Here is a 27977-nt window from a genome sequence, read left to right on the forward strand (position 1 = left end):
TGGGGTATATATTGAGACTTTATCTAAAAAAACCAACCCCCTTTGGCTCCCGATAAATCAAGTCCCAATAAACAGGAATGAAGCTGCAAGTCTGTGTATATACATATAAATAGATCACACGTATAAAAGATTATACAAAAGAATACAATATTCTTCACATTCTGACACTTAAAAATAAAGAAGCAACCTTAAACAACCAGTTCTTTAGCTAATACCCATATGTACACACTTAGACAAAGGCACATTTTCTTTTAAAACAGCACCACAATCACAATGATACAAAACTGATAGCCTTACTAGATGATTGTATTAAAAATATTGTTTCTAATTAAAACATTTGGTATAGGTTTTTGTTAGGTATTCTTAGCTGAAATACAGTAGCTTTAGCAGCCTTGCATAAAAAAAAAGACTATTTTACCATCTCCTTATGTAAGGTCCTTCTAGGGAAACAATAACATTAATAGACTTCATTCTAAGTAGAAATATTCTTATGTATGGCCACATTTACTGAAGTTTTAAGTCAGTATCGCAGACTGCGAAGCTTTGTATTTCTTAAACTCAGCATTGGTTGCTTGATTGTAGGTTTGTCATCCAAAAGTGCTGCTTCACTCTCCGTGGTTGGAAATCTTTTCTTATATATCAAGGGGTATTCCTTCTGAAACTTAAAAACGAGGGAGAAGCTCATCAAGTACACTTTCATCTCACTTTTGCTTTCCTCTTCACATTTGTTAAGCGGACATTGGTAAGATTCTTCAGACTCCTGTCAGTATCCTAATTCTAGGATTATTTTCTGTTAATTCTCACCCCAAACTCACATCTTTCTCATTGGTAAAGCCTATGAAGGCCACAGCGATTTGTTGCAGTTTGTATTTCTCTCTTGAATTCCTCAGGCTGTGTTCTATCTAGAATCATGCAGCTACTGAGCTTTAGAACTGAGCTTTATAAACAATGGCAGGGATGAGTCGTCACTCAGGAATAAGTATTATAGTTCAGATTTTACATATGCATTCCCAGCTTAATTCAAAGTATAATATACAAAAATAACATAAAATAAAAAAAGAATAAATTAATATTATTGTAATCATTTTAAACTTAAGGTAGAGTAACACCAAATAGATATTCATTTATATACTTTCAAATAGACATTAATTCACATACTTCAAGTATATAATGAGGAACAACATATAATCTATATATTTATGCTAAATGATTATCCTAAAATGATTAGAAATATCAATCACTGATCACACACTAGAAAGCATCTGTGTGTGGAGAAGTTGTGCATTCTCATACCTGTCTCAGTTTTCTTCTTTTCTCTTTTAGAGACAAGCTTTTACTTCTAACAATATTCTCTAAAAGTTCCTCAATTGCAGCTTGAGAAGTTGAAATTTTCTGCTCATCAAATTCTTGAGTACTAATCTGCTTACAGTAAGAATATGTTGGTAAAGGAACAACTTGTCCATCTCCAGGATTTTTAACCTGTCGGTGAGCAAGACAGTGAAAATCTGTATGTTCTAGTCATATTTTTCCTGTACGAAAACTTTTGATGGAATCTAGTATCTATCATTTTGGCCTCAATCAAACATTCGGTGTGTTAGAAAAACTGAACACTATACATTAGAGGTAAGTGAGTGGTAAGTAAATCCAAGCCCCAGAGCCTACTATTTTATATCATCAAAACCAAAACTCCTGGTCTGCTTCCTCATCATTAAAATGAAGATTGCATGAGAAAATGTATATAAAAGCACTAAATGTAGCTATTATTCTCATTCTTAACTATGGATTTTATTATTTGAAGAATAAAACATAACAATTTAAATGGTGTTTTAATTCAGTTTTAAAACACCAATATTTTGAGTAATGAAGCACTGATGCATTGTTTTTGAGCACCAGAGCACTAACAGAGCCCATATATTTATTGACAGTGAAGTTTAACGTACAGTTATATTCATGGCAAGCCAGTACAATATTATAATAATATACATGAGAAAAAGCACAATGTGCTTGACAGATAATGCCTGAAAATGCGAGATATCTGCTGCTTAGTGGGTCTCTTTTTCCTCCTTTTCTAACAATTTTTCCCACTCTGCTTATTCTATCCTTCATCTTTTTAAAGAATGAATTCAGTATATAGAATGTATAAGAATAAGACTCTTTCCATACAAATTGCCCTCAGATTTAAAAAAACCGGATATTTAACTTATCACTAGACAATCAAAAGTTCATACATAGGGACTGCAGAGATGGCTTAATGGGTAAAATGCTTCATAAGCAAGCATGAGGACTTGAGTTTGGATCCCCAGCACCTACATAAAATCTGGGCACAGAGTTGAGATTAGATTCATGGAATTTCATGTAGCCAAATTAATGAACTCCAAGTTCAAAGAGAGACCCAATTTCAGAGTCAAGTTAGAGAGTAATGAAGAAAGACACCTGAAGTTGATCTCTGACTTTCACATGCACATGCAGAGTCTATATCAAATGCACATGCAGAGTCCACATCCCATGCACATGCAGAGTCCACATCCCATGCACATGCAGAGTCCATATCTCATACACATGCAGAGTCCACATCAAATTTTTTTTCTAATTGGAGGTTGAGGGATTGCTTTTTTTACTTTGAGTCTTAAAACCAATGCTGAGATACAGAAACTTCAATCATCATACTCCTCTTAATGTAAAGGAAGCAAGAGAAGAAAGCCAAGAAGAGTCCCAGTGCTGTGTGAGTCTCCAGGCTCTACATATTCCTGACTTAGAGAATGTTTATGTGAGCTAATAAGGGTCCATTTTTATGGGCTTACTTTGAGATGAAGTCACTACTTGTGAGTAACGAATGCAGAGATTTTCAAGACTCAAAATACCTACGCGGTTCTTTCTAATGTTGTCAAGATGTTTCTCCACTGCAGTCTGTAAATAAGTGGGTACTTGAAGAATTTCCTGATGATGATCCATTAGGAAAGAAACCAATCTTGAAGCGAGAAGCTCATCAAGATCCACTTCTTCAGCACAACACAGCACACACCGAGAAAAAGTATGTATCATCTACAAAAAGATGTCAATTTAAGAACCTATGGTTTCATATAAATGACAATGTCAATAATTTCCAATTTGCATTACATGGTGAATGGAGATAAAGTGATAGGCAGATATCAGTTTAGAACACATTGAAATAATTTATTATAGTTATGAAGGTAAGAATTCTATTACATTACAATACTTTAAAAAGTTTGTGACTTATTTTTGTTAACAAAGTTCCAATGGAGTATGATTAACAGGATTTTCTATAATTTTGTTATAGTTTCATTAATAAATACCACAGGTGCTATTAATATAGATATAATCATTAAGCCAAAAGCTGTTAGAGAACAAAGACTTATTACATTAAACTAATTCCACAAAACCACAAACTAGGAGACTATACAACATAAGGAACACACAATCAGCAGAAATTATACAGAGTTGGCACTATTTATCTTTTGAAACTTTGGAAAATAGAGGTTAGTGATTATTAGTGTTTAGACAATGAGTTGATGCATACATTCCCATTTCCAAAATAAGAATTTTTGTAACTGCGGGAGAATTCTTGCCTCAAAACTCATTACTCTCGTAGTCATATAAGCCATATCTATAACACACAGTAATTAGAATATTTGAAGTCTATCTTAAATATTTGCACATGGTACATGAAGAACATATTTACTGATTTAAAATATTCTCTTTTAGTTCCAAGGCTCAATTCTCAGCTTTTTGCTTTTTGTCTATAATTCTCCTTCTCATAGAACCCCTTTTACATTTGAGACTATCATTTCAATGTAGATGATTAAAAAAAAAAACAAACCTATATCCTGTCCTGATTTTGCTTCACAAGGTCACATTTCCAAAATTTTGTAGAATAAAATTTTTTAGAATACCCTAATTACTTTAAAACCAAAGTAGAAAATTAAAATTATCTCCTTTACAAACATCATCCCTTATACTATTTTCTTCTGGAAAAGGTCAAGTTTTTAGTGTTGTTTTGTTTTTAAGTTTAACTAACTTTTAAATCCAAATACTTGGCATAAAATAAAAAAACAATGAGTTGATCAATCATACAAAACAAATAAAAACTAAGAACTTAACCTTGGCAGAATATATACCACTACAGAATTACTAAACTGTTTTTTGTGCTTTCCATACATGACTTTACTTTTCTGGGGCCGCTTTGTTTTCTTTAAAGTGACTTAAAGTTATTTTATAATTGAAAGCTTTTCTAACTTAAGCATTATAAGGTAAAATTATCACACAAGCAGTACTTTCAAATAGTTTGATCTTTTTAGTTGATGAACCAGGGCTTATTTTTTTCTGTTATAACTCCCCCAAACCTCTCCACCCCCACTCACAGACCAAGAGTCAGGGAACATCATCGAAGAGGCAGAGGACAGGGAGAACTTGAATGAAACAGGGGCTTCCGGATATGACAAGACTAATAAATTCATAAACTCACAGCAATAGTTGCCTGCACAAGATCAAACCAAGCAACATTCCAGTATTGAGGTGGAGGGATTTATAAGCCCTGATGCTGGCAGTCCTTCTGTGTATATGTTAATAAAGCACTGTTGGCCAATAGGGAAGCAAGATAGGTGGGATTAGGAGTCTAGGAGGATTCTGGGAAATGTAGTGAAAGGGACTGGTCGCCATGTGATCTCCTGGGAGCAACAGGCGCTCAGGAGTGAGTCCTCAAAAAGATAAGTTCTTATAAAATATATATTACTAATTATGGGTTAATAATCAAGTCAGAGCTAGCTGATAAAAAACCAAGGAAACAGCCAACAGCTTCACAATTAATATAGTGTCTTGTGTGTTATTTGGGGGCTGAAAGCAAAAACAGGACCCAGGCGGTGGGCAGGAAGACTAAACGTTACAAAGCCTTATCCATAGCCAAGGAGCTAGTGATAACTGATGATTATTAGAGGAGGAAGAGTCAGTCATCTTTAGGGATGTGGCCCCAGTTAGGTCAATGAAGCTCCAGTGAATGTCCCTATATCCATGTATATATGGGCAGCATAATTGGGATCAATGAATTATTTAAAAATGAGGATATAAAGTTGGGAAGACAGGTAATGGAATAGGGGGTGAATATGGCCAAAATACATTGTATACATGTATGAAATTATTAAGGAATATACAGTACATAATGGAATAAAAATTATGTTAAAAATCAGCTTACCAATGATCTTGTACCTATTTCTTCATGAAGTTTGGGCATATCAACATTTTGACTCATTCGAGAAATCATGCGCATTAAGAGTTGAAGCTTTCTACGATTTGGTGGGGGAAGTAACAAACAACATAACTGTAGAGCATTGATGGCAACTCTCTCTAAATGAGGTTGCAGCAAACCTAGAAGGCAAAGTCACCCCCATACCCAAAAAAATCATCAGTGATAATAGTTTTCAAATGAGTAGAATACACAGCTTTATAAAGAGGGTAATATAATATCTTAGTATTTTCCTTTTAATTAAGGGTTACAAATTTCCACATTCCCTAAAATTATAATATAATAGCTATTGTTTTACAACCTATTTCTAAGTATTAAAATCTTCCACTTTTAAATAAAGTGGCACAGAATAAGTGAAATTAAAGGAAAAGAAATTAAGTGCTTTAAGTAAGGTAGAAAAAACATTGGTTGTGCCATGACCAAAGTCTTTTACAATAATTTCTTTTCAAGAAAGAAAAAGCAATTTCAGACCAGAAAAGTCAGGAATATAAAGCAGAGTTAGTAAACATTAAAAGTTAACATTGCATGCATTGAAAACAGCCTTACTTTGTGTGCCAGTCAACACAGAAGCAGCAGGAAGTAAAGAATTCTCTGAAAGTTCTACTGTGCTTTTGCACAGTCTTTTACTGATTGTGGGACTAGACTCTCCGAGCTCACTTGGAACACGTGTACTGCCTTGTCCAACATTTGGTTTCATGACAATTTCAGCCACTGGTGTATTGATGTATCTACTCTGTCTTGTACTACTTCTTAAAAGCAAACTCTGAGATCTACAAAGCTGTTTTGAACTTTTTCCTTGGTCTTGAACAGTCAAAGTAGGGGTTCTTTCAAAACCAGCACAGTATGGCTGCTGAATATTTTCTTCAGAGTGAAGATTAAATGGAGATTTCTGTTTGGGCATTGGCACTAAAGATTGTTTACTGTTTTGTTCTTCTTTGTTCAGAAGAGACTGGTGGAAGATACTGCATGTCTTTTTACTTGAATTCCCTGGCATATCTACAATTCCTTCCAAAGAAGAGCACTTGAGTTTGATGTTAGAGGTTAAAACATGTGTATTACTTAATCCTATTAAATTATGACAGCTTCCTCCCATTATGTCATTAGCACTAGCTCTTCTGTTTCTTAAATTAACTAGCTGCATGGTCTTGGCACATCTTTCTTGAGATCCTTGATCACTTCTTTGCAGCCTCTCAGTAGAATCCAGTTCTTCACTGCTTTTGTCTTTGTGAAGCAGACTGAGAAGGAGACACTCAGTTGATTTGAAGGAATTCAAATTGCTTAAATGATGGATTTCTGAAGATCGTGGATCATCGTGGATTTTATGTATCCCATTTGTTCTATCTGAAACTGTGATGTAGCCACAAACAACTACCAGAAAATGAAACAAAAATTAAGATGCAACTGCAAGACAGTGGATAAAAATAAACCAAAAATAGTAAAGTTAAAAAAATAAAGCATCATTATAATATACAATGTTAGTAGAGGACACAGAAGTTGCATATTTGGAAGCCACTTCAAGAGGACACATGCAGCATTCAGTTATAAACATGCAAGACTGACTAGTGGTTTTTCCATTTGTGATATAAATTATTTAAAAATTAATTTAGAAGCCGAATTAGAAAGCTTGAATGAAAAAACACTAAAAAATAATTGTTTTTAATCCTAAAAGTACTTGAAGCCCTTCAACTATAAGATCACTGTATATAGTAACACACATAACCATCTCTGTGTTCATGAGAAGACTGGCTCTAGAGATGTGCATGGACAAAATCTGCAGATTTAGTGTCCTATGTAAAATGGTGTACCCTGTACATAAATATAACCTAAGCATTTAAGAGAAACCCTATCTCAAAAACCAAAAATCAATCAAGCAAGCAAACAACAATCTCTAGATTACTTATATAACTAACACAAAGTAAGCATTATGTATATATTTATTACTTAGAGAATGACAATAAAAATGCTACAAATTCTATATAGCTATGTTAAAACATGACATTTTTGATTGTGCATTGGTTGAATCCAGGGGTATGTAAACAGCAAATGAAGACCAGTGACAACTGTACCTATGTTTGGTATCTATTCTTGGTTACTGGCATAGAACTCCTAAAATCCTTGGAATTTCCTGTGTGATCAGTCTTGTTATTCACAAGAAGCTATTTCAACACACATGAGTTTGTGCTAACATAACATCAGCATTGCCTATGACTTCTTGGGAGGGGAAGAGGGAGGAAGACTGAGTTCAATAGCATAAAAATGACAATCAATCATACCTAGATAATAAAACCTACTTAAAATTCTGAAACAGTGAAGCTAAGGCAGCTTTGTGTTGATGAACACACAGATGTTCAGGGAGTCTTTCCCGAGAGGGCATAGAGACTCTGTCACCTCCATTCCTTCCATGGGCATCTCTTCTCTTTGTCTGTTCCTGAGTTCTATCCTTTTTTTTTTAAAGATTTATTTATTTTATATACAGTGTTCTGTCTGCATGTATGCCTGCAGGCCAGAAGAAGGCACCAGATCTCATTATGAATGGCTGTGAGCCACTGTGTGGGTGCTGGGATTTGAACTCAGGACCTCTGGAAGAACAGCCAGTGCTCTTAACCTCTGAGCCATCTCTCCAGCCCGAGTTGAAGTTCTATCCTTTTAAAAACAAAATAACAAATATATTCACTTTCCAGGATTTCTAAGTGAATTACAGAGGGGTTCAAATGAACCTTTTAATTGGTAGTTGGCTGAGCACAAGTGTGGGAGCAAAGGGAACTTATTTGTTGTCAGCACCAGAAGTAAGGATAGTCTTGTGGATCTGAGCCCTTCTGCTGTAGGATCAGGGAGCTATGCCAGAACTACATAGAATTACATGACAGTTGATTTCAGGGCAACTGGTGTTAAAGCATATTTGAACTATTTGAACTAGTATAATTATGGTATTACTAGTTTTTGAAATAGTTTATAGTCTACCACATTCATATTTATTATGTTTTTAGATCTTTAACTTTAATGAAATAAAAAATTTTAATAGAATAAATTTAATTTAAATAATAAGTAAAATTTATACATACCCAAAATGTTCACAAATAATTCATAATATTCAAATGTAAGTAGAGGTTCAGGGAGATCTAGAAAATAATCTGCAATTGTTCTGAATACATCACGTTCAAATCCAACATAAGTTGGATTATTGGTGTCATTACTCTTTGGCCCTAAGCAGCAGAAGGCAAAAGAAATGGACAAAGTGTATTTAAATTTAACACAATTAAAAGTACATATAAGTTTACAATTGTATTTCATGACGCATCTATGGTTAACAATTCATGCTACAATATATGCAATGCATCAACCTAAATATCATCTTTTCATTGGAGATCACTATAAGCAGACTCTGGCTAGTATTTTGTTTTATTATTATTTTAATACATGAAAACTGTAATAAAGGCAAATTTATGGTATATTTTAAAAGCATCCACTATTTTAATGAGAATTTTGTTGCTATTTATTTTATGAAGACAAGAATAAAAGGATGATACATATAACCTTCTAAACCATCTTTTGTTTGTCAATACTTTTATGAATAAATTGACCTTCTGAAAATTCTTAATCACTGCAATATTTTGTTATCATTACTTTTTAGAGTTAATACTACTATTGAAAAAAATCATGATTATTTATCATTGTTGATCTATTAAAATATAAACTTCTGTATACAGGCTAGACTCTATCAAGGGGGGAGGTTAAGAATTTATTGACCTAGAATTATTTGCTCTGGAGTCTCTAATTTAGTGTCTCTAAACTCTGACCTGGCACTCGTAACTGTAAAACTCTTCTGGGACATGATTTACAAAAAAGATTCAACTGCACTGGAATCTTGGGAACTTTTCCCTAGTGAATGAAATATGTACTCAAATTTTAGAGCTATTACTACCAAAATCATTTTTTCCTAAACCAAACATAGTTTTTTTTCCTGTTTCCAAATTTTTGTATGGCTGTATAAGTTGTAAGCATATACACTACAAAATGATTAAAGAAAAAGCAAATCACCCATACTTAATAGTTTAAAAGCTAATATTGATTTTTATGGAGACTAAACTAGGTAATTTTCAAAAGCAGACATAAGAGATATTCTTAATATATAGAATACTAAATAATCATTAGTAAGTTTTCTAAGAGAGGAAAAAAAAGGTTCATTAGAAATAAAAACAAAGATTATATAGTTAGATAGTTTAGGCTTGAGTTCTAGGTCCTTTGCATTAACAGAAGGTTCTGAGAATCCTGATTTTTAACTCTGGGGAAAAGTTGTGGATAGAATTCTTAAGACTAATTTGCAAGATTATTTTTTGTATAGACCAGTGGTTCTCAACCTTCCTAATGCTGTGACCCTTTAATTCAGTTCCTCATGTTGTGGTGACCCCAAGTATAAAATTATTTTCATTGCTAATTCAAGACTGTAATTTTGCTGTTATGAATTGAAATATTAATATTTTTGGAGATAGAGGTTTGACAAAGGGGTTACGACCCATAGGTTCAGAGCCACTGCTATAGACTCTAGTTAAACATGTTGCAGTTAATTGAAATTCAATAAGTTATATATTTTGTTGTCATTTAGGTATAATATGAACTGCAAAGAGAGAGAAGACACAAATACCTAAAGATGGAAGATAAATGCCTCTGAAAATGTTTATCTGTGTTGTTAACCATGAGTTACAGATGATCAGGACAGTTGAGCAGTAGCAAAGATATTCAAAAGTCTATGCTTCAACTCAGACTCTTTATCTAAATTCCTTGAATAAAATATTTCTGCAACTTATTTACACAATTGCTATTTATTTTGATATTCTATCATTTTAACAAACAATAAGTAATAAAATTTTCAACATTTATACAATCACATTAAGTTTTCAAAAATACTAACTTTAAAAGCACTAGAACACCTATACTAGAATTTCTAAAAAACATTTTAACTTTTGATGACTTAAAAGTATATACCTTTGCAAATTTTTAAAATTTACTTTGAAAGCAGTAAGAGTTTTGTAAATGAACTACCACTATTTACAAAGAAAAAGGCTGAGCAATAAAATCCTAAAAACAGGTTTGTAGATTACTAGCATAGCCTTTTTTCTTAATACACCCTATGACAATCTATCATGGAAAAGGGTGGATATGGGTTTTCTATTCTGATTTAACCTCTTCTACTCACAGGCTGTCTAATTTCTAGCTGCCACCTCTAAGCCTAAAGGCCTTATTCTGGCAATTACGTTGCTTTAGAGTCCTTTAAATTCGTATAAGTCTGTGATTTATGATTTATTTGAATTGAACCATAAATGACAGGTTATGATTTTAAAAATTTATTTTTGCACAGAAAATAAAGAGCTCATAATCAATTCTACTTGACTATCATTTGACTCATAATTTTAAATATTTTCTTCATTTTTGTTAAACACTTTCAATATAATATACCACACACACGCGCACACACACACACACACACACACACACACACACACACCACAAACACTCTCTTGTGGTTTAACTTACAATTTGCTAGGCATTTCATAGCAGACAATACCCAGTGTGGAAGATCCTCTAGATACAAAAATGCAAAGAATGTATATTAAGTCATACAGTTTGTATGATAGCATCTTTTTTTTTGTTTTGTTTTGAAGTTATACTTGGCTTAGCACCAAGAGCTTTTACCCAATAAGCTATCTACTGGCTCAGGACAGAGCTTTATCTTAAAATACAAAAAGTTGAAAAAGTTAAAAATATGACTTTGATTTTATCTATAATTTTACTTAAAACAAGTAAAGAATTAATTATATGGGAAGGGGTTATCTGGATATAAACTGTCTCATCTGCTATGTTACATGACTATTACTGATTTAGGTGAAACCTTTGACCAAAACTAACTATGTCTGGATATCAGGATACTTTTATACCAAGTCCTGATTAAAATATTTCGATTGGTACCCATATCCAGCTTGCTCAACCATAAATCTGAACTAGCTCTTATAGACCAGGCTGGTCTCGAACTCACAGAGATCTGCCTGCCTCTTTCTCCCAAGTGTTGGGATTAAAGGCGTGTGACACCACTGCCTGGCCCAAGTGTTGTTAATAATAGATTTTGCCTACAGTTTGGATGCTTATCCCTGTCATTTTTCTAAAGTCATGCATTAATTCATGTTAACAACTAAATAAGTATGATAGCAAGAATAATGCCTATTTTTTTAAATCCCACAGTTATTACTAAATGAATGTGCCTTGGAAAGGGTTCTACTATCTATCTAGGTCTCTATGTTACCCTTTGAAGATAACATTGGTTGCCAAGTTTGAAAAGATTCTAAATTATTTTCTAAACACCTACCTGATTTGTCTTGCAGGATAACCACTCCATGCTTACTTGTGTTGGACATGTTGTAGATTATATATTGAGGAATTACTTGGTTTGGGCTTATAAGTTCTTCTATGGATGGCACACCTAAAATGGTTTGCAGGCTAAAAAGAAGAATATGAATAATTTTTCTTTATAAAATAAAAGAAATATAAACAAGAGCATGACTTGCAACAAAGTCACCAGAGTATTTTTTTTCAACAAAAACTCAAGGATTATATTTACTGCCTACTTTTGCATATATACTTATTCAAGAAAAAATTAAAGGAATTCAATAAAATTATCAAACTACAGTAATGACTTTAATTAGAAAGGTGAAACTTTTCTTATAGTGTACTGGTTCTGTACCAAAATCAATTACTAAAAAACATACAAGCATACTTAAGTTCTAAGCTTTTTAAAGTGGTTTTTATTCACTTGCATGAATCTAGATGAAAAAAGTAAAATCAGTAATCCACATACTTCAGAATCTTAACTATAGCTTAATTTTGCCTTACTAGATCATAATAATATATCTCCAAACTTCTTCAACATCTTCCTGGCTTATTTCTCTGTTGTCAGTTGAGTTTTCTTGGTCTTCATTGATTATTCTCTCATGACTTATGTTTTCTGTATTTTCCTTAAGAAGAAAAATATTGCTTTGGTTTGTTATGGTGTATACTCAAACTAAAAGAATGTTAAACATATTTAACACTGCATTTTGTTTGTTTTTTGGTTTTATTTTTTCTTTCTTTGTGAGTGTAGGACTGAAATTGACATTAGCTGTCTTCCTTGCTGGATCTCCTCTTTATTTATTGAGGCAGGGTTTTTCATAGTTAGTAGTTTTATTAGTAAAAGTTTACTGTGGAGTTTCAAAGTGTCTGAAAAGTAATGGTACACATAACAATGGTTTTCACTTTTGCACCTTTCCAAACACATCCAAATCAACTTAATGTCTAGGTACTTTATAGTTTGGTAATCATTATAAAAGACTAGTGGCAGAGACAAGTTGAAGAGTTATATAATTACGTGGTTATTTTTTAGATAATGAATATATTGCAAATGATCCATATTGAAGTCTTAGTCTCTAACCTGGCCCTAGTAGGTTGGGCAATCTTTAAGAGGCAAGGCCAGTACAAAAGTGGAATCACAGGCAGAAGGCTTTTGGGACAGCTATTGGTACCCTAAACCAGGGCTCTTTGCCTTCTTTTACTTTCTAGTTTCCATAAACAGCTTCCTCCTTCACATGCTCTTATTATGTTTACAGTGCCTTGCCATAAGACCAAAAGTAACAGAGACTAGAGAATATGGACTGAAACTTCTGAAATTTAAGTTTTAACTTGCCTCCTTGGAGACTGATTCTCAGGTGTTTCAACACAGTGGTGGAAATCTGATTGATGCATCAAATAGGGAGAACAGCAAATGACAGAATATGAAATTATAGCATCCTTTTCATTTTTACTTCATTACCTGTTTCTGCAGGTTCCAAACACATTAACATAAAATTCCTTTTTAATGTTGTAATATAGTAAATTTCAGTATTGGCTTCAAATATTGAAGAATCATTTACTTTTAATGATTTTATTTTCAAACACATAGTAATGCTATTTAGACTACTGGGTAATAAAAAGATATTTTACCTGAGAGAAAAGTAATCCACCCTTCTTAGGAGTTTTACGAGATAAGTTTCGTAATTTAAAAATACTGTCTTTTTCTTTGGAAAAATACTCTGTGCTTGCTTTCCTGATTTCTGTATGTCTTTGTGGAAGAGTTTTAAGTGGAGAAGTTGCAGGAAATCTGGTTTAAAAATAATATGAGAGTTAAATAGGATGTGATAAAAAATAAACTTTTAGAGTATATTTGAAAAGTCACACAAAGAATATGATTTACTTACATTTCAAGTAATGAAGATTCTAGATAAAACAATATTACCATTAATCCTTTAAAGTATTTTAGTAGTTTCTTGATCTCTTTAATATACTGTGAACATTTCAGTTTTGCTTATGTACAGTGCAAGGCTACAATCAGGATTAGTTTGGTTAAAGAGGTAACACTCACATACAAATAGCTTTAGAATACTATTTTATAAATCTATGTTAAAAAAAAATCATAGCTACACCTTTAATCCCAGCACTCAGGAGGCAGAGGTAGGCCTGTGGTTCGAGGCCAGCCTGGTTGACAGAACAAGTTCCAGTACAGCCAAGGCTACACAGAGCACAGAGAAACCTGTCTCAAAAAAAAAAAAAAAAAAAAAAAAAAAAAAAAGAAAAGGAAAAAGAAAAGAAAAGAAAAGAAAAGGAAAAAGAAAAAGAAAAGGAAGGAAGGAAGAAAGAAAATCAAGGTTTGTACTTTTAGTTTTTTGACAATTCATCCTAATTTTAGGACTTAGTCTCTTGTTTATTTTGATCATGATGCATTTTGTTTTTCATCTTAATATGAAATATTTCAATGATACAAATAAGAACAGAATATAAACTGACATGCATGCATGCAACCATCAAGCAATATAATTGTTGATATTATACCAAATAGTTGTCCTTTTTGTAAGTACAAGAAAGTCCTTGTTTATTGAAATTCTTAACCCTCTTCCCTTATGTGTTTAGGCCTTCAATAAGTATATGTACATGGCATAGTCTTGTGCATTTTTCTTTTTGGTATCATTTATCACATACTAAATCTATACTTAATGTTTTAGTGGCATTAGAAGCTCTTTGCTACAATTTTTAGATGACTCATTAGATTTTTATTTTTCATAGTGAGGCATTTAAAACAGGTAGAATGTTTTGTTTTGAAAAATAATTACTTTCAATTGTGTATCTGTGTGTAGGTATGTACCTGTAGAGTTTAGGTGCCTTTCAGAGGCCAGAGACAGCTTCATCTTGACCTGGGAATTGAACTGGGGCCCTCTAAACTATCTCTCCAGACCCAACCTTTTTACTTATGTATTTATTTTTTTCAAAAAGAATCTCTAGAAGCCCAGGCTGATATTGAACACCTATGTAGCTAAGAATAATTTTAGACTTCTGTCTTGTGTGCATCTATCACCTAAGTGCTGGCAGGATTATGGAGCCATCTGATCTAACACACTAAAAATGAAGAATAACAAATGACAAATTATTAAATTACAAAAATCCCTTTCAAGTATAGCTCGTTACTGTATTCAGTACTGCTCTGCGGTATTGATGGAATTACAAATGAATTTGTATTAGCTTGTTTTCTTAGCATGTAGTTGCTTTAAGCTCACATATCAGGTGAGGAAACTCTTCTCCTCTAGCTCTTTGAAACTGTTTTAAACCTTTATCAGATGAATTTTAGAATCTGCTTATCTTACATACAAATATAGTTTTTTTCTCCATTTATTTTCTTTTCAGTAACAATTCTACAATTTTCCCTAATAAGGTTTTTTAAAAGCTTCATTTCTAGGTATTTCATAATTTTTTTCAATTGTTGCACTGGATGGTTTTGTGTGCCACCTTGACACAAGCTAGAATCATCAGAGAGGAGGAAGCCTCAGTTGAGGAAATGCTTCTATAAAACCCAGCTGTAAGGCATTTTTCTCAATTAATGATCAGTGGGGGTGGGTCCAGACCATGATGTGTGGTGCCATTCCTGTGCTGGTTGGTGGTCTTGGATTGTACAAGAAAACAGACTGGGAAAACCGGGGGAAGTAAGCCAGTAAGCAGCTCCATTCTATGGCCTTTTCATCAGCTCCTGCCTCCAGGATTCTTCTCTGTTTGAGTTCTTGTCCTGACTTGCTTCAGTGATAAACAGCAATGCTCAAGTGTAAGTCAAATAAAATCTTTCCTCCCCAACTTTCTTTTTGGTCAGGTGTTTCATGGCAGTAATAGAAACCCTAACTAAGAGAGTTGTTGAAAGTCTAAAGGCAGTGAGATTAGATAATGAGCTATAAAAACCTCCAGTGAAGGGTGCTGGCTCAGTGGTAACAAGCACTGGTTGAATACCCAGAGGATGGGGGTTTGATTTCCAGCACCCACCTGGTGGCTCACAGTGTAAGGCGATCCTATGCCCTCCTCTGGGTTTGACATCTCTGTACACATTTGGTTTACAGACATACATTTGCGAAAAATACATATAAAATACAATCCAAATAAAGAAAAAATTCAAGTAAGAAAAATAATCTAACAAAGAATGTTCACATTGGTGGAAGAAGTGTATACAGATCAGAGTACTAGGTAGTATGAGAGAGTTTATTAATTACATCATATTTAAAGTGGAGAAGGGACTGAATGAAGGCAACTATAGGGAAGAATGTTACTTGTTCAGAAACAGAACATAGAAAAACAAAAACTTAAGTTAAAGATGATAGTGATTTTTTATATGCTATATTTAAGTGCATATCCAGTAGGGGATTAAAAAAATGAATGCAGAGCCTATGGTACATTTATTTTTAGAAGTTTGATACAGGAAAGCAAGTATAGATATGGCATGAGACAACGAAGGAACAAGTTAAAAGTGAGGATAGGTCCCATACTGCAAAACTACTGTGTGGTAACTAAGAGAAGAAAAGAATGCCACACAAATAGATTATTCATGTGCTTGTTACTGAAATTCATTTATATGTTGAAACTCCTTTGATACAAAGGTATTATGTTTTGTCCCATCTGAAATTCATGTGAAATTCTATCCCTAGGTAATGGGGACAGGGGCGGAGGGGCCTTAAGATGGATTAATGGTTCTTTTGAGGGAGTTATGGTTCCAGCATAACTAAAATACTACTACGGAAACATAAGCACCTTTCATGTTTGCCTCTTTGCATTGCTTGTCCTTCTGCTTTTCTGCCAGGCTATGATGTAGCACAAGATGCAACTAAGATCAGAAGAAATTTGGAAGTTTATTAGTATAAGTATATACAGTGCTTTAAGGAGAAAAAACTTTCAGAAAGATAAAGCAACATTTGTGAAAGCATGGTCTCAGTATTCTCACTTGTAAATAGGGCTTAATGCATTCCTACTAAGCTTTCTTAGGGATTAAACTGGGAAGCATTTAAATAATTAAGCAGTTTCTAGTACACAATAGATATATTCTATGGTTGATTTCTTGTTATCTCTGTTTCTCTCTCTGTTTCTTGTGGTAGAACAAATCCAGGACCTTGGGAATAGAGGACATAAAGCACAAGCAAATGCCAACACTGTTACATAAAATACTCTATTATTTTATTACAAGTAATTATAATAATTATATATTATTTAAAGACAAGGACCCATGGATTTGTTTTGCAATTAGAATTTATGAAACTTAAGGTCAAAAATAACATCACTGAAATGTTATGACTTTTATAATATGCAAAAACACTAGTATATGTTATCCTTCCAACTTCCTACTTTATAGTATACTACCAACACTCAAAATTTTTGAACTTTGAAGCTCACAACTTTCAACCATACAGTTTTTCTACATAGTTTTAATTGACTTAAGAGCAGCAATACTAGGCAATCTCTAGACCGTCACTCTGCCTCATCTCTTCTAAATCTAATGTCCCAGTCTAATCCTGAGCACTGTAGTAGACCACTTATTGCCATCTCCCCTTCCTCTCTGCTCCCGTCTCCAATAGATCATGAATATCTTCTCCTACAATCTGTCCTCACCACCCCATCCCTTTGTCTCAGTCTCCAACTTCTTCCATAGGCACTGCTGGGGAAGCATATGAGCCAGAAAAGTAGGCAGGCAATTTTCATATCTTCACTCTACCTCCTCTCCTTCAAATGCAACTCTCTAGTCTCATTCCCAACTCTGTAGATCACATGCTGTAATCTCTCTCCTTTGTGCCCCAATTCCCATAGAACTGGGCAGATACTAGTAGTACACCCTGGTTTTCTTTCTTCTGTGGTTCCCCTCAGTATTCCTCATTTCTAGTACATCTCCATCTCTAAATGTTAGCTCCCAATACCAATAAAACACATTCTAACCAGAACCCTAGGTGACCATACTTGGCAGTACATCAGAAGAATTCCCTATCAGGTACAGCCATAAGACTCTCCAAAAAACCAAACAGAGCAACTGAAACCAAGGAATAGAACACCCACCCAACAAAGACAAGACCAGATGTCAGCACTTAGAATTATAACCATCCCAAATCCAAATGCCTATACCCACCATAAAAACACAATCAAACAGAAAAAAAAATGGAATCATGAGATTCGCAGGCAAATGGATGACACTAGAAGAAACCATCCTGAGTGAGGTAACCCAGTCACAAAAAGAGAAACATGGCATGTACTCTCTCATATATGGATTTTAGACATAGATCTGGGGAGTGCCAGCCTACAATCCTATGGCCAGAGAGTCTGGGAAACAGAAACTTCATTTAGTGGCTGATCGAAGAAGAGGCAGACTCCCTTGGTTAAGTACTGAGCTGAACTCAAGAAAGCCAGTAACAGAGAGGGAGGACTGATGATCAAAGGGATTAAGACTGGGCTGGTTTAACCCCCAGAAACAGCTGACCAGACAAAGGTTAACTCTTGAATCCCAGGCATCAGCCTGGGAATCCAGCATGGGACTGATCAAGACCCCCTGAATCTGGGTGTCAGTGAGGAGGTCTAGGTAATCTATTGAGCCTTGGGCAGCAGATCAGTACCCATCCCAAGTATACAAATGGACTTTGGACTCCCATAGAACAATGTGAGGTGCACTTTCACCCTGAACTCTTGGGGAAGGGTCTAGGCCCTGCCCTATATGAAATGACAGACTATGGACACCCCCATGGAGGGCCTCACCCTCCCTGGGGGAATGAGGGGATAACGGGGGGGGGGTTTGGGGGGAGGGTACGGGAAGAGGGGAGGGAAAGGGAGAGGGACCTGGAACTGACTTGTGAAGCAACCTTGTTTCTTATCTAAATTTAAACTGGAAAAAAAAAAAACAGTCAGAACAGTATATATCCACTAAAGCTAAGGAACCATACTACAGGCCCTGAAGCACAACAAAAGGACTTCAAAATAGCCTTTATGAATATGTAAATATGTAAGAAGTTCTTAAAGAAAAAATAAATACCCCTTAAATATCTATGAAAACACAAAACGGTGGAATGAAATGAAGAAAACAATTGAAGATTTGCATGTAGAAATAGAATTAATAAAGAAAAATCCAAACTGAGGGAAAATTAGAAATGAAAAATTCAGGCACTGAAATGAGAAATTCATAAGTAGACCTCATCAACAGAATATAATAGATGGAAGAGAGAATATCAGTTGTTGAAAGCAAAACAGTAGAAGAAATGGATACTTTGGTCATAGAAAACGTTAAATCTAAGAAAATCCAGGCACAAAATATCCAGGAAATCTGGAATACCGTGAAAAGATCAAATTGAAGAATAATAGGAATTGAGGAAAGAAAAGAAATCCAGGTCAAAGCCACAGAAAATATTAAAAAACCTAATCATAGAGGAAAATGTTCCCAATCTACAAAAGGAGGTTCCTATCAAGGTACAAGAAGGATACAGAATACCAAATAGATTGCATCAGAAAAGAAATTCCTAGTATCACATAGTAATCAAAGCAGTAAATACATGTAGCAAAGAAATAATATTAAGAGCTTATATTACAAGGGAAAAAGACCAAATACATATAAAATCAGACTTATTAGAATAACGCCTGACTTTTCAATGGAGATTGTAAAAGCCAGAAAGAACTAGAGAAATTTTCTACAAACTCTAGAACACAGATTCCAGTCCGAAGTATTATACCATGCAAAGCTTTTTATCACATCAGATGGAAAAAAAGACATTCCATGATAAAAACCAAATATAAGCAGTGTCTACTTAGAAATTCAGCTCATAAAAGGCACTAGAAGGAAAACCTCAAACCGAAGAATCTAACCATACCCAAGAAAACATAAATAATAATTACTAGACCAGCAAATTAAGAAGGAGGTCTGGCAGCACACTTTGACAACAAAATAGGGGAAATCAAAAAGCCCTGCTCATTGATAATGCAACATCAATGAACTCAATTCCGGGGGGGGGGGAAAAACAACAAGGGATTCAAAAACAGAGTCTGTCCTTCTGCTTCATGCATAAAACACACTTTATCATTAAGGATATACATCCCCTCAGGGTAAAACGATAGAAAAAGATATTCCAAGGAAGCTGGTGTAACTATTTTAATATCTGACGAAATAAGACATCAAACCAAAACTAATCAGAAGGACATCAAAGAATATTATAGGATATTATAATTGTTAACATCTATACATCAAGCACAAAGGGACCATCTTAGTTATGGTTTCTATCGCTGTGGTGAAACACCATTACCAAAAGGCAAGTTGGGGAGGAAAAGGTTTATTTCACTTATACTTCCACAATGCTGTTCACCAAAAGAAGTTAGAACAGGAATTCAAATATGGCAGGATCCTGGAAGTAGGAGCTGATGCAGAGGCCATGGAGGAGTTGTTCTTACTGGCTTGCTTTCCCTGGCTTGCCCAGCCTGCTTTCTTATACATTCCAAGATCATTGGCCCAGACATGGCACCGTCCACCATGGGCTGGACTTGATCACCAATTGAGAAAACACCTTACAGCTGGATCTCATGAAGGCACTTCCTCAACTAAGGCTCCTACTCCCTGACGACTCTAGCTTGTGTCAAGTTGACACACAAAATCGTGAAAGAAACACTGCTACAGCTTAAGTCACATAATGACCCTCATACAGTGATAGTGGTGACTCTAATACTATTCTCTCCAAATTAATTGACAGCTCACCAGACAAAACTAAAGGGAGAAATGCTGGCACTAAGTGATATCATAAACCAGTTTGACTTAACAGATGTGTACAGGACATTTCACCCAAACAAAAAAATGTTCATTTTTTTTAGTAACTCATGAAACTTTCTCCAAAACTGAGCACAGACTCAGACACAAAGGGAGTCTCAGCAGATACAAGAAAACTGAAAGAACATCCTGAATCCTATCTGACCACCAAGGATTAAAGCTGGATATTAACAACAGAAACAACAGAAAGCTTACAAATGCATGGAAACTGAATAACTCTCTACTGAATTAAAATTGGGTCAAAACGAAAATTAAGAAAGACATTAAAAACTTTCTAGAATCAATGAAAATAAAAGCACAACCTACCCAAACCTATGGGACACAATGAAGGCAATTCTAAGAGGCAAGTTCATAGCACTACATTAAAACAAAATAAACAAAAAACAAAGCAAGCAAACAAACAAAAAACCCAGAAAGATCTTATACTAGCAACTTAATAACACACTTGAGAGCTCTAGAAAAAATAATACCCAGACGGAATAGAAGGCAAGAAATAAAATAAGTGCCTAAATAAAAAAATTAAAAAAAAACAACAACAAAACACCTATGAAACAAAGAATTGGTTCTTTGAGGAGAGAAGATCCAAATTAACTAATTAGAGACAAAAATGGGGACTTAACAGATACTGAGGAAATCCAAAGAATCATAGAGAATACTTTAAATACATGTACACCATCAAATTGGAAAATCTAAGAGAAACATAATTTTATTGTTATATATCACATACCAAAATTAAGTTAAGATCAGATAAGCAATTTAAACAGATCTATAATCCCTACTCAAACAGAAGCAGTAAAATTTCCCAGCCAAAAGAAATCGAGGGCAAGAAGGTGTTAGTGCAAAATTCCACAAGATTTCCAAACAACTACTTAAATATAGAGAATTAAAAGCATTTCCACTAAAATTAAGAATAAGACAAGGTTGCCCACTCTCTTCACCTGTTCTACACAATATTGAAGTCTTAGCTAGAGCAATAAAACAGATAAATGAGATCAGGACGATACAAATTGGAAAGGAAAAAAGGTAACTCTTCTTGCAGATAAAATGATCTGTATACTAAGTGGTTCTAAAACTTTCACTGCGGAGCTCCTAAGGCAAAGCAACTGGGTACAAAATTAGTAAATTTCCAATGGGATAAGAAAGAAATCAGGAAAATACCACCTTTTGCAAAAGCCTCAAATAATATAAAGTATCTTGGGAGTAAATAATAATCAAGCGAGTGAAACACTTGCATGATAAAAATTTAAGTCTCTGAAGAAAGAAATTGAATAAAACATCAGAGGATAGAAAGATCTCCCATGGCTTGGCAGGATTGACATAGTAAAAATGACCATCCTACCAAAAGCAATTAACAGATTCAATGCAATTCCATCAAAATTCCAAGACAATTCTTCATAGAAATTCAAAGGACAATTTTCAGCCTTACAAGGAAACTCAAAAAACCCAGGATAGCTAAAACACTTGGAATGATAAAAGAACTGCTGGCGCTATCACCACCCCAGATTCCAATTGTACTATAGAGCTATAGTCAAAAGTAAAAGCATGGTATTAACACAAGGACAGACATATTGATAGATGGAATAGAATTGAAGATCTACACATAAATCCACATATCTATGGACACTTGTGTTTTTGATAAAGAAACTAGAAATATACAATAGGAAAAAAGAGAACACATTCAATAAGAGCTGCTAGTCAAATTGGATGGCATGTAGATGAATCTAAATAGAACCATACTAATCACACTGCACAAAACTCATTCCAGATTTACCAATGCCCTCAACATAAGGCCAGGTACACTGAATCTTATAGAATTAAAAAATAAGGAATAGTCTTGAACTCATTGACACTATGAGAAACAATAAATGGAACCTCACAAAACTGAAAAGCTTCTGTATGGCAAGGAACACAATCATTCTGACAAAGCAGCAGGCTATAGAATGGGAAAAGATTTTTACCAACTACATATATTTGGATATATTTAAAAAAAAAACAACCTCAAAATACTGGACATCAAGAAATCAAATAACACAATTTAAAAATGGGGTACAGATCTAAACAAAATTTACAAGAGAAAAACTCAAGTGGCTGAGAAGAATTTGAAACGTTCAATATTCTTCGTCATCAGGAAAACACAAATCAGAATTACTGAGATTTCATCTAATATTAATCAGCATGGCCAAGAACAATAAAACAAAAGAAAGATCATGCTGGCAAGGATGTGGAGGAAGGGGAACATTCATCTATCTCTGGAGGAAGTGCAAAACTGTACAGCCGGTATGGAAATCGGTGCTGTGGTTCATCAGAAAGATGGCAATTGATCTATCTCAAGATCCAGGTATACCACTGTTGGGCACACACCTACTGCATGGACACTTTTTCAACCATTTCATTGCTGCTCTATTCATAATACCATAAACTGTAAACAATCTCAATGTCCAGCAATATACAAACAGACAAAAATGTGTGGTACATTTAAACATTGGAATATTACTCAGAAGTTTAGAAAGTGAAGTCATTAGAGACTGAGGCAGGGTGCACAGGTCTGCTCCAGTCCCTCTACATATATAGTATGGCTTCCAGTTTAGTGTTTTTATGGAATTCTTGAGTGTGCAACAAGAATGTCTCTGATTTTTGTGTCTTCTCTTTGCATTTTTTCTTTATGTTTGTTTATCTTGTCCAACTCCAATTTGTTAATTTTTATCTTATTATATGATAATACATTGTATTTTATTATATTCCTTAGAAGCCCCTCTGATTTGTTTTCAAATGAGAGACATAAAGGGAATAGAGAGTAAGGGACTAGTGGGCAGGGATTGATCTCTCAAGGAAGGGTAAACCAGATACACCAAATCTAATAAAAAAGAAAGTGGGGACTAGTTTGAACTCTTTGACACAGGAAAAGACTGTTGGCAAAAATATTTTTCTATTCTACAGCTTTCTGCTTTGTCTGAATGATGGTGTCTTTTGCAATACAAAAGCTTTCAAGTCTTAAGAAGTTCCATTTATTAATTTCTGCTCTTAGTGCATGTGCTCTTAGTGCTCTGTCCTTAAAGTCTTTTCAAGTGTCAAGAGTTGAAGACTGTCCCCCACTTTCTATTTCTCCACAAATACCTGTCCTATTTTACCAGTATGGAAACCAAGACCCAAAGAAGGGACCTTCCTAAAGAGAATAGAAGGGACTGTCCTGAGATGGAATAGAAATATAATATAATAGGAACTTCCTATAATATATACATATATGAAGACAAACTAAATAAAATCACGTAATTACCAGGGAGACAGCCCCAATATGGCATTTCTCATATTTAAGTAAAGCTTCAAGTACCAGGAATGAGTTAGATCTAATGGAGTTGTTGGCCAAGGAGAACCCGTAAGAACACCCAAACAACTTGGGTTATTGTCAGGACTATTGGTGGCTCTCCACAAACTGATGGTAAGATCCTGTTGCTGAAGACAACACCTACACAATGCATTAAACATGGAGAAGTTGAGCCTTAACCCCTGTTTTAGCATTTTTAGTACACAAAGGTACTATGCACAGTGGTAAAAGAGAAATGTAAACACCAACCTAGCCACAAACTCTTTGATCTATGATGGTGTCCAGTCTACAAGATATGTTAGTGCAATGGTGACACAAAGCTTGTGGGAATAGTCAACCAAAATCTGAGACTAGATAAGTCAGGGACATGGGGTAAAACAAAATACTACCGTTATAAAACAAAACAATACAAAAAGTAGCAATAAAATGACTTCTAATGGTGTTCTGCTGTACTCAAAGATCATTGCCAAGCTCAGCCATCACCAGAGTAGTTTCCTCCTGCAGCAGATTGGCACAAATACAGAGACCCACACAGCCAGACATCATGCGGAGAGTGAGAGACTCTGGAACATTCAGTCATAAATGGAACGTCTTCATCAAATCCCTCCCCTTGGGGCTCAGGGAACCCTGAAGAAGAGGAGATGAAAAGAGTATAAGATCCAGAGGGGATGGAGGAGAGCAAGGAATCAAAGCCTTCTAGACACAACAGGACCAGCACACATGAATTCACAAAGACTGTGGAAAAATGCACACGATCTGCATATGTCTACAGCAGATGGAGTCCTAGAGCTGAAAGGAAAAGTAGATGCATACCCATCCCTAACTCAGAAGCTATTTCCAGTTGATAACCACTTGAAAACAAAAACTTTCCTCCACAGGGGCTTCCCTGGAGAAACAACACTTGTAATGGTAGACTCTGTGCCCAACAGTAGATTGCTAACACAAAACAAACTCAATAGTATCTTTGGCAGTTCTTTGTGTCATAATGTTAAGACAGGACATTGATTTGTTTTTCTACATTACAGGTCCTTTGCATACATATTTGGCTTCCAATTTGAGGTTTCTATGGGATTCCTAGGTGTGCGGATATGTGTATCTCTGCAACTACATGTGTTTCTTGTATTTTTCTTTGGCTCTTTTTCTTGTTGTTTTATCATATTATGATTTATTTGTTTATCTTATTACTATTCCTTAGATAGTTTTGTTTTCCAAGGAAAGAAAGGATGTGGATCTGGGTGTGAGTGGTGGTGGCAAGGAACTGGGAGAACTGGGAGAGAGAAAACCTTAATCAGAATGTATTATATGAAAAAATTTATTTCCAATAAAAGAAAGAAAAAGAGCAGTAATACCTTTCTGAAAGAAACATTACTTCTCTGGAAGAAGATACTATTAGAGTAAAAATATATACAATTTTGAATATAAACAAAACTATAATTACATGATTTCACCCTTCTCTTTCTTCCCTCCAAACCTTCCTACGTAATCCTCCTTGCTCTCTCAAATAGTATATATTATATACAGATATTCCAAATATATAAATGCAACCTGCTCAGTTCATATGAAGTTACTTGTATGTGTATGATTTTAGAGATGACCACTTGGTATTGGACAACTATTTTGGGGCTCTTTATCAGGGGAGACTATTTCTCTTAAGTAAAATGCTGTGAGCAGAAGTAATTAGATTTTATAATGATATATCTATTCAGTACCTGAATAGTTGATTGTTGTCATCAAGGTTTTCTGATCCCCATCTACCTTTGATATCTTCAATCACATGATTTTTAAGAAATTTTCTCAATAGTTGAACAGTCTGTTGTCTTGTAACTTCAGGACCAAAATTACTATTACTTCGTAATAAATCATAAAGCCAATCAACTGCTTCTCCTGCAGTGAAACAATTGCTGTATTTTTTTAAGTGTTGTCTATGTTTTCTTAAAGGCATTCCTACTCGAAAAGATGTGGTTACTTCATTCCACTGTGAAGAGAAGAAAAATACTGTTCAAAAAATTATAGCAACCAGTTCTAGGCTAGTTTGGGCTACATGAGGCCTTATCTCAAAATAAACAAAAGAAATAAAGAAAGTCATTAGACCAAGAAAATTTCTTATTTCACAGCTGATTATACTGTAAATATTCTTGAAGAAATCATCTTACTTGTGCTACATAAAATCTTACATATAACTGATTCATTATTAATTCTAGTGCCAAAATAATACTTTCTCTTAATAAGCTCTTTTACTATACATTTATTGGGTATTCCACATACTTAAGGAACTTAGAAATGAAAAGAACCATACTTTTTCTTAGTCCTTGATAAAGCATTTACTATGCTTTTTCAACTTTAACAATAATATGCTTTATATTTATTATTTAACTGTAAATCTCACAGTCTTATGAAGTAACTATTATCTCATTTTTCATATAAGGAAAAAGAAGCACAGATTGATAACTTTACCAAGATCATATATCTAAATCATGGTTCTCAACCTTCCTAATGCTGTGACCCTTCAATGCAGTTCCTTGTGGTGAATCACAAACATAAAATTATTTTATTGCTGCTTCATAACTGTAATTTGCTACTGTTATGAATTATAATGTAACAGGATATCTGATATGTGACCGCCAAAGCGGTTGAGACCACTGATCTAAATGATTAATATAAACATTCAAATTCAGGTTTAAGTGGACCTGGTGATGCAGGCCTGCAATTTCAGAGGCTGAGGCATGAGGTTTACTATGTTTAGGTCCTAGATGGGCTACAGAGTGAGTTAAAATTCAGCTTGAACAACTTAGTAAAACCCCAACCCCAAATTAAAAGTAGAACTGATGTCATAGGTTCTTACCACAAAATAAATTCCAAACAAACAAATGAGCAAACGATAGCAATAAAAGACCAGGCTTAACTAACTTTGTCTAGAATCTGCAATCAATTATTATACTAGCCAAATAAAACTTCTGGCATGCAACAGTTATAATGGCAAAGTGCTTTTAATGCCAGGTATTTAGCAAAGTATTTTTTATGAAGGAAGATCCCTACAGTGGTGGGAATCTCTGTGAATTCAAGGTCAGCCTGGTCTGCATCGAGAGTATCAAGACAGTCAAGAATACAGAGAAAGACCTGTCTTAAGATGAATGAATGAATGAATCCTTATAATGAACACAGAACACATAAAGTGGTAAATTAGCTAGAATAAATTCATTTCACATTTATTCAGCCTATGCATTTAAAAAACACTTGCTTTCTGAGCTACCCTCAGTCAGTCAAATGTCTAGGTTTGAGACATTAATACTAGAATGTAAAGGTGGTGGTATAGAATGAATGCATAATGCTTTAATAGAAAAGGGAGATATGAATTTTCTAGTTCTTCCATTTACCATTTAAGTACAGTCTTCAGAAGAGTCCCTTCTTTGAGCCTAGGTTTCCACACTGATGAAGTAGGACAGGTATTGGTGAGTGGATAACTTGTTTAGTATTCTATAGACTACCACACACTCTTATTTATAGTCTATTTTCAGAAAACTTCTTAAAGTGGGTATGTACTACATACCCATTGTACCAATGTGGAAACTGAAAGTTAGGTGAATCTGTTAATGTCACTTAACCAGAAGCATACTACTCTGTAGGATAAGAAATGCAAACGCACAGCCCTGGTGACCACCCTCAGTGGTTACTGAAATTATCCTGGTTTTAGTTTCAACAGTTCTTTCCTCTTACACCCTACAACAAATTCTATAGAGCCAACATGCCAAATTGCAACGCCTGGGCTTCCAGTTCGAAACTTTAATTTCTGATTTCGAGAGGTGGAGAACATTGATGTGAGAATCAGCGAAAGGAAGACACCTGAGGAGCTGTCCCCTAAAGTGCTGCAGCCTTTGGGTAAAAAAACACTTTGGATCTGAAGCTGAGAGACCAGAACGGAGTGCAACTCAAAAGAAAGAGTTTCCCTTAGTACCTTTCTCAGAATTCTAGGCGCCTTGAGTCCCTCAGGATACCAGTTCCTGGCTCATCAAGAATCCAGCCCCTCACACACCCAGGTCCCCAGGATCTGTGTCCCTCAGGAAACCTAGGTTCCTGGTCCCCGTCCTCCAGCAGCTCATCCACGCTCTTACCAGCTTGGTGGCCCGGTAAGGCCCCAGAGGAGCACTCCGATCCTCCATGCTGTCAGTGCCTGGCAGAGTCCATGGAGGCTGCGGAAACGGTGCGGTGGCTGTCCGAGTCTGAACAACTGCCGCTCCGCTGATTTGAATATCTCG

General features: G+C 34.9%; 1 protein-coding gene across 5 annotated transcripts; it reads right to left on the reverse strand.

The window, feature by feature from the left end:
• On the reverse strand, positions 1–27977 carry Depdc1 (DEP domain containing 1). Of its 5 annotated transcripts, none has more exons than XM_005086968.4 (12): positions 27834–27975; positions 25434–25699; positions 13262–13418; positions 12140–12261; positions 11616–11746; positions 10790–10837; positions 8320–8460; positions 5804–6625; positions 5207–5379; positions 2866–3042; positions 1294–1479; positions 1–661 (listed from the first exon to the last, which is right to left on the reverse strand). In XM_005086968.4, exons 1-12 carry the CDS (start codon positions 27879–27881, stop codon positions 521–523), a joined length of 2412 nt encoding a protein of 803 aa, XP_005087025.1. In that variant the 5' UTR covers positions 27882–27975; the 3' UTR covers positions 1–520. The 5 variants fall into 5 exon arrangements, with proteins under 5 accessions (XP_005087025.1, XP_040607459.1, XP_005087027.1 ...); XM_040751525.1 differs by having other exon boundaries at positions 27677–27926; XM_005086970.4 differs by lacking the exon at positions 5804–6625 and having other exon boundaries at positions 27834–27972.

Source organism: Mesocricetus auratus, unplaced genomic scaffold (genome assembly GCF_017639785.1).
Source record: "Mesocricetus auratus isolate SY011 unplaced genomic scaffold, BCM_Maur_2.0 Super-Scaffold_100009, whole genome shotgun sequence".
NCBI lineage: Eukaryota > Metazoa > Chordata > Mammalia > Rodentia > Cricetidae > Mesocricetus > Mesocricetus auratus.